General features: G+C 37.0%; 1 protein-coding gene across 2 annotated transcripts in view; it reads left to right on the forward strand.

Moving 5' to 3' along the window:
- The first annotated feature begins 877 nt into the window (after window positions 1–877).
- The window catches only part of LOC103145541 (unconventional myosin-VIIa-like), a 38,751-nt gene continuing 25,395 nt past the window's right edge, over window positions 878–14,233 (forward strand). For both annotated transcript variants that reach the window (XM_016676892.1, XM_007562998.2), the window contains exons 1-12: window positions 878–1,170; window positions 3,368–3,466; window positions 6,658–6,728; window positions 10,182–10,295; window positions 10,484–10,636; window positions 11,009–11,193; window positions 11,290–11,411; window positions 11,535–11,677; window positions 11,962–12,075; window positions 12,875–13,028; window positions 13,104–13,180; window positions 13,896–14,015. In XM_016676892.1, the coding sequence (XP_016532378.1) occupies window positions 6,711–6,728; window positions 10,182–10,295; window positions 10,484–10,636; window positions 11,009–11,193; window positions 11,290–11,411; window positions 11,535–11,677; window positions 11,962–12,075; window positions 12,875–13,028; window positions 13,104–13,180; window positions 13,896–14,015 (1,200 nt within the window). In that variant the 5' untranslated portion in view covers window positions 878–1,170; window positions 3,368–3,466; window positions 6,658–6,710. The remainder of the gene's footprint in view (window positions 1,171–3,367; window positions 3,467–6,657; window positions 6,729–10,181; window positions 10,296–10,483; window positions 10,637–11,008; window positions 11,194–11,289; window positions 11,412–11,534; window positions 11,678–11,961; window positions 12,076–12,874; window positions 13,029–13,103; window positions 13,181–13,895; window positions 14,016–14,233) is intronic.

Below are 14,233 nucleotides of genomic sequence, written 5' to 3' on the forward strand. Positions count from 1 at the left end.
AAATGTGATCAATGAAACCGAAAATTGCTTCTGTAAGTCAACTTCTGTCCGTTCTCGACTCTAGGATTGATGGATTTAAAAGCCACATCAGTTTTGTCAGTTTGCCCAGCGCTGCATGTGATCAAGTAGATCAAAATATCAGAGAGAAAACATCTGGTTTCTCATCTGGACTGCACCCGATTCGATAAACTGAGATTTTTATGAAAAATAAAATAAAACAAACCTGACATTGAGTCTCGTCCACTCAAGGAATGAGCTTGTGATTTCTCTTGTATTTTTCTGCCAATGTTTATTAACTGGAGGCTGGAAAACCTACTGCATGGTGACTCTTCTAGGAGATGCTACCGTCTTTGTAACGAGTATCTTTTATCAGTATTTTCTAAGCTTGTTAATTTTATATATCCACTTTAACTTGCGTTCCTGACTGATATGTTTACTGATAGCTATGTACCGGAGAGCCGTGCTGTATGTTCTGTACCGTGTGCTTGTCAGTGCGTTACTTTCAGTGTGAGCTTTACTTTTCTTTTTCTATTGCGTGTTAGCTGAATTTGGTTTTCGGTTACACTGTGGTTATTTTATAGCTACAATCTAAAATATTTTTTTTCTTTTGTATTTAATGTCAACTTGTGGCATGACTTTGAAATAAAACTAGAAAATATATCCTGAATTTGTTGTTTTTGTGTGACAGAAAAGCAAACTCCAAAATTCAACATTTAAAAAAAATCATCACACATTTGGTCAGGGTAAATACTCCACACAGCTAAGAGATTGTGACCTCCACCTCCTAGCTCCTCCACCCGGCCAGTCTCTGTTTCTGCCACCAGCAGGCTCCACCTCCGAGCTAATCAGGATCAGCGGCCATGAATGAGACCCAGTACCGAGACTCCTGAGATCTCCACCGCTGACCCAGACATCAAGCAGTAGCTGGGCCGCAAACGCTGCACTGCCTGTAGGAGTCTGGAGCCACAGCTTCAGCAGCTTTCTCAGGGAGGAAAAACCCTGAGAGAACAATTTTTAAAAAACTGCATACCAAGAGACTGGAGCAACACAAGTCAATTTAACCTCCACCGTTTTGTGTTTTGTTAAATAATCCTATCATATCAACTGTGGAGCATTTACCAGAACCAGAACAGGAGGAAGGAGCAGAATCCTTACACAGATTGCAGTGAGGTAAGAGTGGCAGGTGAACGTGGGTTAAGAATTAGTCTTCAGCCAGGCCACAGTGCGGCCGCTCGCCTGTAGATTTAGATTAAAGCCTCTTATTGCTCGCTTTGTCCTGGGCCAGCACTTAAGCAGCCGTTATGTGCCTTTAAAGTAACAATCTGTAAAGTGGAACAGCTGTAAGTTTTATCAAACAAATGAGTGTTAGTTGAACACAGTTAATCGGTTGGGCATGTTTTTGTAATTATCAGTCAAAGAATTCATCTAGTGAAACAAGAAGAAGCAGATGAAGCTACTTTGAACAATAAACATCCTTTAGATTCAAACAAAGTTGAAATTAATGTTTAAAATATTTTTGTATTTTTGACACCACGTTACTTTTAAAGGGAGCTGGTATGTCACCAAGTGTAGCCAAGTTCTGCAGAGGCCGGATATGGACCCATTAATTCAAATCATGTCTTGAATGAAGAAAAATTAAAAATAAGGGATGTCAAACTCTTACAACTTTCAGATGTTCCCCTGATACTTCAATCAAATAACTTGTTACGTAGTTCCTTCATAGCTGATTGCTGGTAAGGAGATTCATTCATTTGATTAGATGTGTTGGAGCCATAATGCATGAGGACTGGACTTGGTTAATGAAATGGATAAACAGCATCCTTAGTGTGTAATCAAGTTCTTTAGAGTCCTTCAAATTAACCAATTGTCTGATTATTTGGCATGTTGAAGCAGAGAATTATCAAAAGGATAGACGTTTTGGATACTGGTCCTCAACAGCTGAATCTGAACAACACTATGGTAGACATTTTGGTTTCACTTGTATACGTTTTTACTCCCATAGGTGTGAGATTTTAGGGTACAGCCACATCAGCCCTGTAAAGTTCGTGTTTATTGAACTCCAGTCCGTTTGTCTAGAAGATCCGGTTTGTTTGGGAAGGTGTGAAGTTGAACCAAAAAAGTGAACTCTACTCCGTCTACAAACCTTGGTCTTGATTTGGTTGAAGTGAACTCTGGTGCAGTTACAATGAACATGTGAATGCCAAGTGGACCACAGACTGCTCCAAAAGCAGGAAGCAAACTACAGTACAGGGCATTCTGGTTAGATGCAACCAAAACAAACATCTGAGTATGGCGCTAGTGGGAGGAATGACTGGTTGTCTTTACAAAAACCAAAAGAAAAATCCAGCAATCACTAAAATCTGACCCAACTCCTTTATTGTTTACATTTTGTAAATAGGGAAATTGTGCCTTTATCAGAGGTTTGTGTGTCGTTTCCTTCAGTGGTTCTTGGTGCAACGCTAACACAGGCGAGCAGAGGAACAGGTTTTTCTAAGGGTTTGGTTGGTTTGACACAGTGCAGTGTGAAAGAGAACCACAGCAGCGGAAAATGTAATAAATGTTGGTCCCCAATCGAATCGAGCCTACAATACTACACGGGGTGAAAACAATCTTAGTCTTGATGTTTTTGGTAGGGCTGTAAGTGTAAACATGTTAATTTCAATCAATTAATTACATAGATTTTATGTTACAAATTTTATTGCAATTAATTGTGTGTTTTTTTAACGCACGAAAGTCCTAAGTCGGAACCTATGTATGTGCGTGTTTCTAGTACGACCATAAATCTGACGCACAAGTGACATCCACAACAGCAATGGACGACAAAGCCTCAAAAAACAATCTGATGGGTTGTTGAAGAAGACTATTGTTGTGTTCAAGTTGTGCTAAAAAGAGTTAGCCTTGTAGCTAAACTACTTCAGGATAAAAAAGCATCTCAGTGCTAAACATGTGGCGTCACCACAGACGTCCCTAATGCTAATGTCAGCGTCCACAGCCCACATTTCTAAAGAAGCTCTATCAACGATCAGTCCTTCATGAAACTTACAGACTCTGCAATTAACTTGTTTAAAAACTTCAATTGAGTCTCACTGCTAGTTTTTAGAAATGTAGCTGTGAATAAAAGCTCCTGTTTCACACAGCTTACATCACCATGGTGATTGGAGGTGCAGATGTAAAGCATGTAAGCCTCCTCTGAGGTCATGTAAAGCTCTTTAACCCTAAGAACTGCAGCTGTTCAAAATGTAATTAAGGTTAACTGCTTTGCTTAATGCTGGATCATTGTCCTGTTTATGTTTTGCAACATTTGTATTTATTTGTACATTAGAGAAGAAAGCACCTACATTTCTCAACTCGTCTCATATTATTTCAGACACTGAATTTCGGCCATCTTGATGGAGGCGAGTCTCCCAGACGTTCTTGGCCAATGATGAAAGTGTCCCACCCAGCGGTGCCTCTGAATCCCTGCCATGTGAGTGATACGTGTGAAGCGCACATACTTGTTAGAATAACAATGCAGACCACAGACAGATTAACAGCCAGGAGCTTTAATGAGCCTCTGTGTGTAAATCTTCCAGCAGGTTGACTTTGAGTCTTGTGAGCTGTGAAGATTAACTAGTTTGTAGTTTATTTTAAAAGCCTTAAAATTCTTTTTTTTTTTATAGAAATCTGTAATAATCAGATGCATCTTCAGTCCAAGTATTAATTAAATATTTTAAACAGCAACTGAATAATTGAGATTGAGCTCACTGTGGAATACTGGCTCCAGCTCAAGTGAAGCACACACACCTCCAAACTGCAGAGGCCAAATTGTGCAGCAAATTTCCAGGTTGCAGTTTAAATGTAAAATTGAAAAACTGTGAGGTTGTTTAGCAATGAAGAGTAGGAGGATTTAAAAGCAGCTTTGTGATTTCCTTTAAGGCTACGTCCACACAGCAATTTTTGATGTTCAATTAAAATTTTTTGGTGGAATCCAATTTTTTAGATGGTTATTCATGCTACTATTAAATTTGACTGCAGTCAGAGATCCGTGTGACCGGTTTACGACCCCAAAAGCAACCCACATGCACAGAAAAATGACGTAGAGATCACACAGCAGCGAAATGTTTAGGTGAGTAATAGTGGACACTGCCGTCAATGGATTAGTTTTAAAGTTGTTGAAAGTTGTTGAGCCATGCGAGTCCACAGTATTGTTACAAGATCATAACAAGACAAAGAAAACTAAAAAAAAAAGTGATTAATTACATTAAAAAGAGTCCCGACTCCAGTCATAATGTTTTGGCCACACCCTGTGTTTCTTATTTATTGAAGTTTTGTGTCTGTGGTGAATCCTTGAGGTTATCATCATGGTTATTTTTAAATATTGTGAGGACTAAATCACTCATCTAGATTTGCTCAAGAACTTTTTAATTCAGGAGCAATGTGACATTTTATTCCAGATTTCAGATTTTTTTTTATTCCCTTTGTCTGCTTTGTTTTTGTTTGTTTTTAGTGATCAGTTTAGATGTTTTCTAAAGGGGCATTAACCTTCAGAAAAACCTCTATAAGAATTTTGAAAAGTATTAATCATTCCCTCCACTTTGCAGTAATGTGTCAGTCACATCCGTTCACCTCGAGGTTTGAAGATGTGGAAAAATACTAGGGATATGAATACTTTGATGTATTTAGTACTTCGATGAAAAACGTAAACATGAAAGCTTCCAGTTTGATCTGGGTGTTCTGCATTGAGGCATTATCAGTTAATCTGGTAGAGCCTTTCCTGTTGGATGGTAATTGGTCTAATTGAAGTTGTGGTTAAAGGTTAAAGGAGAAACAGATCCATATGTCTGTGTTGGAGACTGAGGATAATTTGGCTCCCTGCAGTTCAGGATAAGACGGTCTTAACATACACTAATTATTCATTATGGCTAAACAGAAGCAGCTCCTTCATACTACTAATTTAACAAAATAATAATAATAATGAAACATTTAGAAATGTTGGTTAAACCTTCAGAGTTGGTAAAGGAGCTTAAATCCTTGAATTCCAGTTAGGTATTTTCAAGGTTTGGAAAGTACTTAATTTCAAATTCAAGTTCTTGGATGTGCTTGATATTCAAATTGAACAGTTTTGTTATAAAGTTTGATTAAAAACCAAAATTTTCAACTGTTATTTACAGTTGAAGCCAGATATTTTTATAAAGACACATTTTTTTCTCACTGTCTGACATTAAATTAGACTAAACTTTTCCTGTTTTAGGTTAGTTAGAATTTCCAAAATTATTTCTACTTGCTAACTTTCTTTGTATATTGTGTTTTAAGCATTTAATTTGAGCAGGAAAGTCTTTTGCTGCAACACGATTTATTTTGATTGTTTTATTCTAATGAATATTATTCATAATGGCTAAATGACTTTTTGAACTGTGTAATTAAAATAAAGTTTGTCTTATATTTTACACATTAAAGTTATAGAAACTGGGGGATTTTGATAAATCTGTTGTTTTTTCTTGGATCAGTCAGGTGTATAAGATGTGAGAGAGACATTTCAAAACAAAATATTTTTTATATTTTAATGTATCTTTTTCCATGCTGTAGCATATATAATACTACCACATGAAATTATTAATAACATAATATTGAATTGAAACAGTTGTTTTTAGTTAATTTTTGCAGTTTTTATCTCCAAAGTGCAGCACTTTAAAAGTTTTAAAACTTACCTTAAAAATGCTGGAAAAGTGTTTCCTTAAAGTTTAGTGAAAATCTGTTTTCTCGGATTAATTTCAACAGTTACTCCAAATATGGTTTGATTTAGGAGATTCTTAAAATTATTATATATTATTTTATTCCAGCTCCAAACTTGAATTTTCCTTCAGACTAGTGTCGCAAACACAGAAACTGAAGTCATTATTACACTGCAGAAGGTGACAGGATAGTGCTTGTATCTATTTAGTTATTGAAATTTACTTTGGGGGCGTTTGGCCATATGCTACTTCAGCGTTATTGCAAACAAAGGGAACAAAAGAAGGACGATTCAGCGGGGAAGGGGCACTAAGTGATTCAGCAGTCATAGCTGCAACAACTGTGGCTGGTACTTAAACCATAGGATTAGCCCCAGGAATCTGAGTAAGCCTTTAACAGTCTCCCATACTGGTTTGTTGTTTCCAGTTGAGCCGTGCAGCTGGTAGCAGCCATGCGCAGCCATACTTCTGCCAGCATTAAACGCTTTCTGAACGTCTTTCACCAAACTTGATCTGCTTTTCACTGCTTTTCAGGCTGAACATTTTCAGAGATTTTATTGTTTAATAAGCCATTTCAATCTGACCTATTAATCATCCAGGCATTGAAAGGCTTCAAAACCTAAAGCCCTAATCTCACCAGTATAATGATATAGAGATCACCAAAGAAGTCCTACAGGTTGAGGATCAGATAAACATCTTTTACTCCCATGAATGTGTAAAAATAAGGTTGAGACTTGAGAAAATGCTTGACTAGTCTGTTTAAAAATCTAACTAAAACATGACAACATAAAGAAAAAATATCTAGTCAGAAATGAAAATTTTGATAATTAAAATAATAAGGTTTTATTAATTATAATAAAAATTTTTAACTTGTTTCTTAGCAGTGCAGCATTGCTTTAAATATGTTGTTTAAGTTGTTTGAGATCTTTTTTGTTGTTTATCTTTGCAGGTCTCCCTCACACGGTGACTTCTGATGTCCTCGGGGAAACTCAGACCTGAACCATGGTCATTCTGCAGCAGGTAGGAACGAGCTGATTGGTACATGTTGCATGTTTTTGTTTTTTCTGTTGTATTTCTGCATGGTCGCTGTTCTCCTGATGTCTTATCAGTTTAACTGAACAAACGGACACATTTATTCACCTGTGCTGTAAAAAAGAGTATAAATGAAAAACAGACCAGTTTATGAGGATAAGCAACTTTGAGAGGTCATATTATGTAAGAAACTGTTACACAGATTTACAGATCATGGTTTCTCCTGTTTATGTAAGTTTGAAAGCTATCTGTATGGAGTTCACTTTGTCTTTTATTCACCTATCCTGTAGCATTTTTCTGCTTTGTCCGTATCCATTTTTACAAATTACAGACATCATAAAGAGGGATATATAACTATTTATTTCCTTACTTTAAAATGTTAAACATTTGTGTTATCCATTCATAACTGTGACTATAGCTGCGTTTCCATTATAAATGTCTGCAAAACCTTGAAGATATTCGATTAATGTCGGAAAAACAATATTTTGCAATTGCGGTATTTCCATTGAATATGAAAATCACACGTGGATAAGTTTGTTCACACAACAAGTCATTAAAAAACATCATTCTACCATTCCCTGTCTTCTTTTTCTTTGTGGTTTCCACCAGTGGCAACAACCAGTTGTTAATGCAAAAAAACTCGTTTCCATTGTAGTTTTGCAAAATAAATAAATTATGATACAGCTGAAAAACCACCTCATCCTAGCATAAAGAGTTTTTACAAAATTGACATGTTTCCATTAAGCAAATTTATCTTCAAAACATTAAATTGTGCAATTAGAGAGTCAGTACAAACATAGCTAGAGAAAGTCTGTTTAAAATCCAAATGATCAGAAATCAATTACAACATTTGAGCTGCATTTAGTTATATCTACTGTCTTCTGGTCAGGAGTGGGAACTATTTCCCAGTGTGCTTAGTGGCATGGTTTGTATCCTATCTCCATGAGTGAGATGGAAGTGTGTTACACTGAGCTGACTCGTGTGTTATTAAGGCAAATATTTATTTTAATGCAACTGACAGTTTGCACAGCTTGAGGATAATGTCCTATTCACACTGAATGTTTTTGAGCACAATTCATTGTTATGTTTAATAAAATTTAAGGTCAGATCAGAAATTTTGTTCATGCAATTTGAAGCAATAATTTAGATTATTCTAAAGTAGAATAAGTAGTTATTTTAAGTTGATTTTGTGAGTAAGAATAATAGAGAATCTGTGCTCTTTAAGTTGGTGAGGGCATTTTTTCTTGCGTATTGTGAAATAATTATTTGGTTCAAATTGCAGCATTTACTTAAAACTGACAATTCAAGATTAATGTACTTAAAAACAATGTTTAGACAACTTGTCTTTTGTTGTTAAGTCAATGTTATGAGCTTTAATTTCTGAGTTAAAACCAAGACAATTTTCTTGTTGACTGAAATTGTATTTTCAAAGCAGGAGGTGGACTTTCATTTTCAAGTTAAACCACCTTCAAATGTTTTACAGTGTAAGGATCAGATTGAAAAAGACATCAGGATTTTCTCTCCTCATCACAGAGACATTTTCTTAATGTTTTTTACTTCTAAAATGTCCAACTTGGTTACATTGGTTAAAATAAGCATTAAGAATCCCATAAATTACTGACATCCTGAATGTAGGGCTGGAGAGCCTAATTTCCTCTTTCGGTTGTCATGGAAATATGCAGATTTTATGCAAATTAAACATAGAATATTAAAGCAGAGGTGAAGACCTGATGACACCATCAGGAATTAATTATATTCAGCTGAACTTAAACATGCAGAAATTTGTTTTGGACTCCAGCGCTAAACTAAGTGGATTTTAAACAGATGAGTCAGACTTAGTTCATATTTGTACAGGTTTTAGTTCTGTCCAACTTAACAGCCAGTCAATAAAACATAATTATTGTAAATTTAATTTTCCTTTTAACTTGTGTAATTCACGACCTAATGCTGGACAAAATCCTGACTGCTACTGACCCAAACGCTGAACCGTTACAATGCTAGTCGCATTATGTGTAAAGAGAGCAGGCAATATGCATTTAAAGTGGCATTAAAAAGGTCTTGGGGTGTGCTGTGCTGTGGTGGTGCAGGGGTTAAGCACAACCGACATATGGAGGCCTTAGTCCTTGATTCGGCCGTCGCAGGTTCAATTCCCAGCCTGGCGACCTTTGCCACATGTCTTCCCTTTCTCTCATTACCCACTTTCCTGTCAATTAACTATCAAATAAAGGCCACAAGAGCCAAAAAAATCCTTATAAAAAGGTCTTAGAAAACCTTAAATTTGATTTGCTGCAAAGTGAAGATGCCTTGTTACAAATGTGCATCAAATATTAATGGATTGTTTCCCCGTTTTCAAATTCACCTAAGTTTACAAAGATAAATTTACCTGTAAAACAGAGCAGATGATTGTTTCTTTCTGAACTTCACTAGAAATTGGTTAAATCCTCTGTTTGTTCTAAAATTAAACTCTGTTACGTCTCTTCCTAATGGCCCATCGTGACCCGTTTGGCCTGAAGTTAAGCCTTTTTCAAACTAAATCCTCCCATTCAGTCAGCTGGCAGCAGAAAAATTTTGTAATTCTGATACTTCCTGCTTATTCAACCTGCAGATCCAAACAGAAACAACAGGTTACATGACAACAAACCCACATTAGGCTGATTTTTAAAATGTTTTTCTCTGGATTCACCTCCACCTTTAGACACTAGGTGTCCTCAGTGTTCCTCTCTGGGCTTCAGATTGAAATTTTACCTTAGTAGTTATATAATTATGTGGATTTATTCCCTCAATATTATGCTGTTTAAGATGATTGACAGCAGTATTTTTTAACAAAAAAATATCTCCTTCTAAGATGTTCTTTGTCATTTCATCCAGCCTTTTTGGAGACCAGATTTATCAACTCTGAAACTGAGTCCTAGAGTGGATAAATTTCAACATGGTGGTTTCACAAATAAGTACTGTGTAAATATTAAAATGAACAGTATGTATATTTTTGTGTGCATGCAGCCAAGGTTTTGCCATGTAACTCATTCTGTGCTTTAGTTTTCCTGTTCTTTCAACTTGTCCAACTTTGTTGAAAGTCGTTTGTCAAAATACAACTAATTAAAGCCTCTTCTATTTCTGAATATTAATTGGATACATTTTGTTAAATTTTTTTAAAAGTGAAATTATTGTCACGGAAACTAAAAAATGAAGTTAGAGCAGTTTTATGGATGTAATTCACCACAGAATCATTCAGCTCGGCTGCGTTTGGCACAAACTGGAAGACATATGACAGTTCCAGACGCCTGTAAAAGGAGTATAAATACTTTTAAGGCACATACACCAGAGAGTATGACAAACATATTTTTCAGAAAACCTTTTTAGTTTTATTAGTAATTATTCTTGCATTTTTTTTCTCCTGCTGCCTAAAATCTTAACATACATGCCTTGATCTTTCTGATGCAGGGGGACTATGTGTGGTTGGACCTTAAGACAGGTCGGGAGTTTGACGTCCCCGTTGGAGCTGTGGTGAAACTCTGCGACTCTGGACAGATCCAGGTTCTGGATGATGAAGGCCGGGTGAGTCCTCGACCCAGCAGGAGGATAAATCTGTGAGACTTATTCGGCTCACTCTACTAGTCCATTAAAATTGTTAATTCAGAATTCTAGAAATTAATTAATAGCAATTAAACACAGTAAAAAGTGACGATCAATATAATCCATAAAAAACGTACTAATTTATTCCCTAATTTCCCTTCCCTGTGCAGGAACACTGGATTTTTCCCCAGAATGCCACTAACATCAAGCCGATGCACCCGACCTCCATCCACGGCGTCGAAGACATGATCCGCCTGGGCGACCTCAACGAAGCCGGCATTCTTCGCAACCTGCTCATCCGCTACAACGAACACGTCATCTACGTCAGTGACATGTCAAGTTCACAACAAAAACATTTGCGGTGCCTGTAGTTTCATAGACTTCTGCAACACTAACTATGCTTCCATATAATTGGGCAAATTGAAATTCCAAAAATAAATTTGCTTAATGGAAAAACGATAATTGAAAAAAAAAATTATGTTTTTTAATTCCAAGTTTTTGCACTACCATGAGTTGATTTTTCAGCTGTAACAAAATTAGCATTAGCGTAAGCTAATTTTATCTAAGTGTCAAAGAAATTAGAAGACGCTAAAAGCATGACAAAAAAAAAACCTCTAAACATCCTTTTTTTTTTTTGTAGATCTAGATCTTGTAAGTTTTTATTTTACTTTATTTTTTTCTGCGCCCCCTCCCAGACGTACACCGGGTCGATCCTGGTGGCAGTGAATCCCTATCAGCTGCTTCCCATCTACACTCCGGACCAGATCCGCCTCTACACCAACAGGAAGATCGGAGAGATGCCACCGCACATATTCGCCATCGCAGACAACTGCTACTTCAACATGCAGAGGAACAACAAGGACCAGTGCTGCATCATCAGGTGTGACTTTGTTCCCTCCTGAAAAGGGAACAAGCAACTCACTCTCTTCTTTTGTTTTTATTTATATATATTTTTTGAATTGGTTTTGTCTGACAGTGGTGAATCTGGAGCCGGGAAAACCGAGAGCACAAAGCTGATTCTTCAGTTCCTGGCAGCCATCAGCGGTCAGCATTCCTGGATAGAGCAGCAAGTCTTGGAGGCCACACCCATCCTCGAAGGTCAGCATCAGTCACCATCCACAAAGTTTATGTTTGTCCACTTTATAAACAAGCAGGAAGAAATTAATGCACCCTTTTATGCTTTCTTCATCATCTCCTGGTCTGATTTGTTTAACTGTTCAGCTTTTGGAAACGCCAAGACGATCCGTAATGACAACTCCAGTCGCTTTGGGAAGTATATAGACATCCATTTCAACAAACGGGGCGCCATCGAAGGGGCCAAGATAGAGCAATACCTGCTGGAGAAATCTCGAGTGTGTCGACAGGTCAGATGATTCTGTTCAGATTTACTCCAGAACAGTTTTAGCTGAAATTAAATTGTATTCTGATCTGATATGTTCTTCTGTACTACTGGAATCTTCTATAAAGAGAGGAAATATTTTCTGAAAAATATAATTAAATAAAAAATATATCTAAAACTGATTCATGCTGGAGGTATTGCAGACATCTCCATATTTTCTGAGATTTTCTGAATTGATCTAAAAAATGTGATTCTAACAGAGCAGAGTGAAAACTAACATGAATGTTGATTTGTTTTTCTCTCCTGCAGGCAGCCGATGAGAGGAACTACCACATTTTTTACTGCATGTTGAAAGGAATGGGTCCGGAGATGAAGGCTAAGCTGGGTCTGGGCCTGGCCAGGGATTACTGCTACCTCACTGCGGTAAAACTGACTGTTATTTACACTCACCGTATAAAACATCTCAGCCATTTTTTACAGTTTTAAACCAGACAAAACCTTTTCGACTTTAGTTCAGTTAAGATTAACAAATTACTAGAATACCATTTTTGAAATATTTTTTCTTAACCTTGAGTCAGTAAGTGATACATGTCATTTTATTGAGATAAGGGGTAGTTTTAGTTAAGTGTTGAATTCTCTTTTCAAACGGAAAAGTAGTGGTAAGTCAGTTATTTTGTTGTTATTTCCTGACGAAGCTATAGTGCAACTGTATCAAATCTCTAGGCCAACATTTACATTAGTCACATCTCCATCAGCATTTTTTATGTTTATTTTGAAGTACCACATTATAAAAGGTTGACAGAAACGGCAAAATTTGAAATAACTTCCTTGATTTTGCAAAAAGGTTTTTACACTCGCTTGAGGTAGTTTTCAGCTTTTCTGAAAAAGATAATGAGCCAAAGATGGAAACAAATTGACCGAATAAGTTCTGATGTTGCAAACATTCCTGTCCACTGGTGTGTCTGTGCCTGACCAGAGGCAAAAACTCCACAAAGTCCACACCTTGGGGCTGGAGAAAGGACTCTCTCCATTTTTCTGAGAAGTGTGGCTCATGCTAGCTGCCAACTTCTACTTCCTGCTTGTTACAGCCATGTGTAGCGTCAACATCTAACAAAATTCACTTTACGTAGCGTGGTTGATTCACTCCAAAGGTTAGGTTACTCAATAATGACACTGCACTGACCAAGAACTGTCAAAGCCTCCCTGTCCTCGCTGTTTCCAGGGTAACTGTACTGAATGTGATGGCCGCGATGACCTGGCTGATTATTCCAGCATCCTGTCGGCCATGAAGGTGCTCATGTTCAGCGAGACGGAGTACGTGGAGATTTCGAAGCTGCTGGCGGCCATCTTGCATATGGGCAACCTTCGGTTTGAAGGTATGTGAACGCCTCAGAGTCATTATTATTTGTGGAGGCGTGGAGGTTCTTTAAATGTATTCTCATTACCTGCAGCTCGTACGTACGACAATCTGGACGCCTGTGTGGTTGTGAGATCTCCTGACCTAGTGACTGCTGCTTCACTCATGGAGGTTTGCTCCACTCTAGCAATACTGCCTATAAATGGATCTATGCTTCTTAATTTATTGGGACATCTTTTTTTTCCCCAAAAAACTTGATTTAAAATAAGAAACATACAGGAACAAAATAAAACACAGAAAGTAGAGAACAAGACAAACATAAATTCAATATCTAAGGGAATTATAAAAAGTGAATTATATTGTCAAAGCTAAATTGGTGCTCAAGGGCTGTAGTTTTTCAAAGGCAGATATAATCTGTATTGAAGCCAGTGCTTCAGCATCAGTGGAACTCGTGTTTATGACTGATGCTTTAGAGTTAGTGCTAATTTTTTAGTTAGCAGTGCTAAAATGTTTGGACATATTTTCAGTTTAAAGTAGAAAAATGTAGAATTTAGCATTCAGAACTTCATTTCTGACTGTAACTTCTATTTTATAGCCTTTTTAGACCCTTATTAATAGATTATACAATGCTGATTCACAACAAAGGCTCTCTCATGGCACTTTACACAAATATGTCACTTTCTGGTCCATAAATGTATAACTAATCCAATAGTATCTGATTACAGACGGATTTAAATTCAATTATATATTTTTCAGTTTAATTCGATTGTGTGGTCTGACAGCAAACATTTCCCTTTTATCTGAATGTCAGTCTTCACAGCACAGATAATAAAGAGCCCATCCATAATAGAAAAAGCAACACATTTTGCGTGGTTCTGTACTGCAGGTGGAGCCGAAGGACGTGATGGTGTGTTTGACCACTCGAACCCTCATCACCCGGGGTGAAAGCGTCACCACGCCTCTCAGCGTGGAGCAAGGTCTGGACGTCAGGGACGCCTTCGTCAAGGTATTTATTATTTATGCTTTAAAGAGCAGCTTAATAAATCCAAACACAGAGTTGTGTTGCTGTGAGCTTCTTCCTAGAGGTTTGGTTGAATGTTTTATTCTTGCATTAACTACAGTTAATATAAGCTTCATCAACAAAAACTCACAAAATATGTGAGCAGAGCGGTTTCTGACCTATACCTTTCATTACGTTTCAGTCATAAAAAGTATTAAAAATTA

This window comes from Poecilia formosa, unplaced genomic scaffold, assembly GCF_000485575.1.
Source record: "Poecilia formosa unplaced genomic scaffold, Poecilia_formosa-5.1.2 Scaffold143, whole genome shotgun sequence".
Lineage (NCBI taxonomy): Eukaryota > Metazoa > Chordata > Actinopteri > Cyprinodontiformes > Poeciliidae > Poecilia > Poecilia formosa.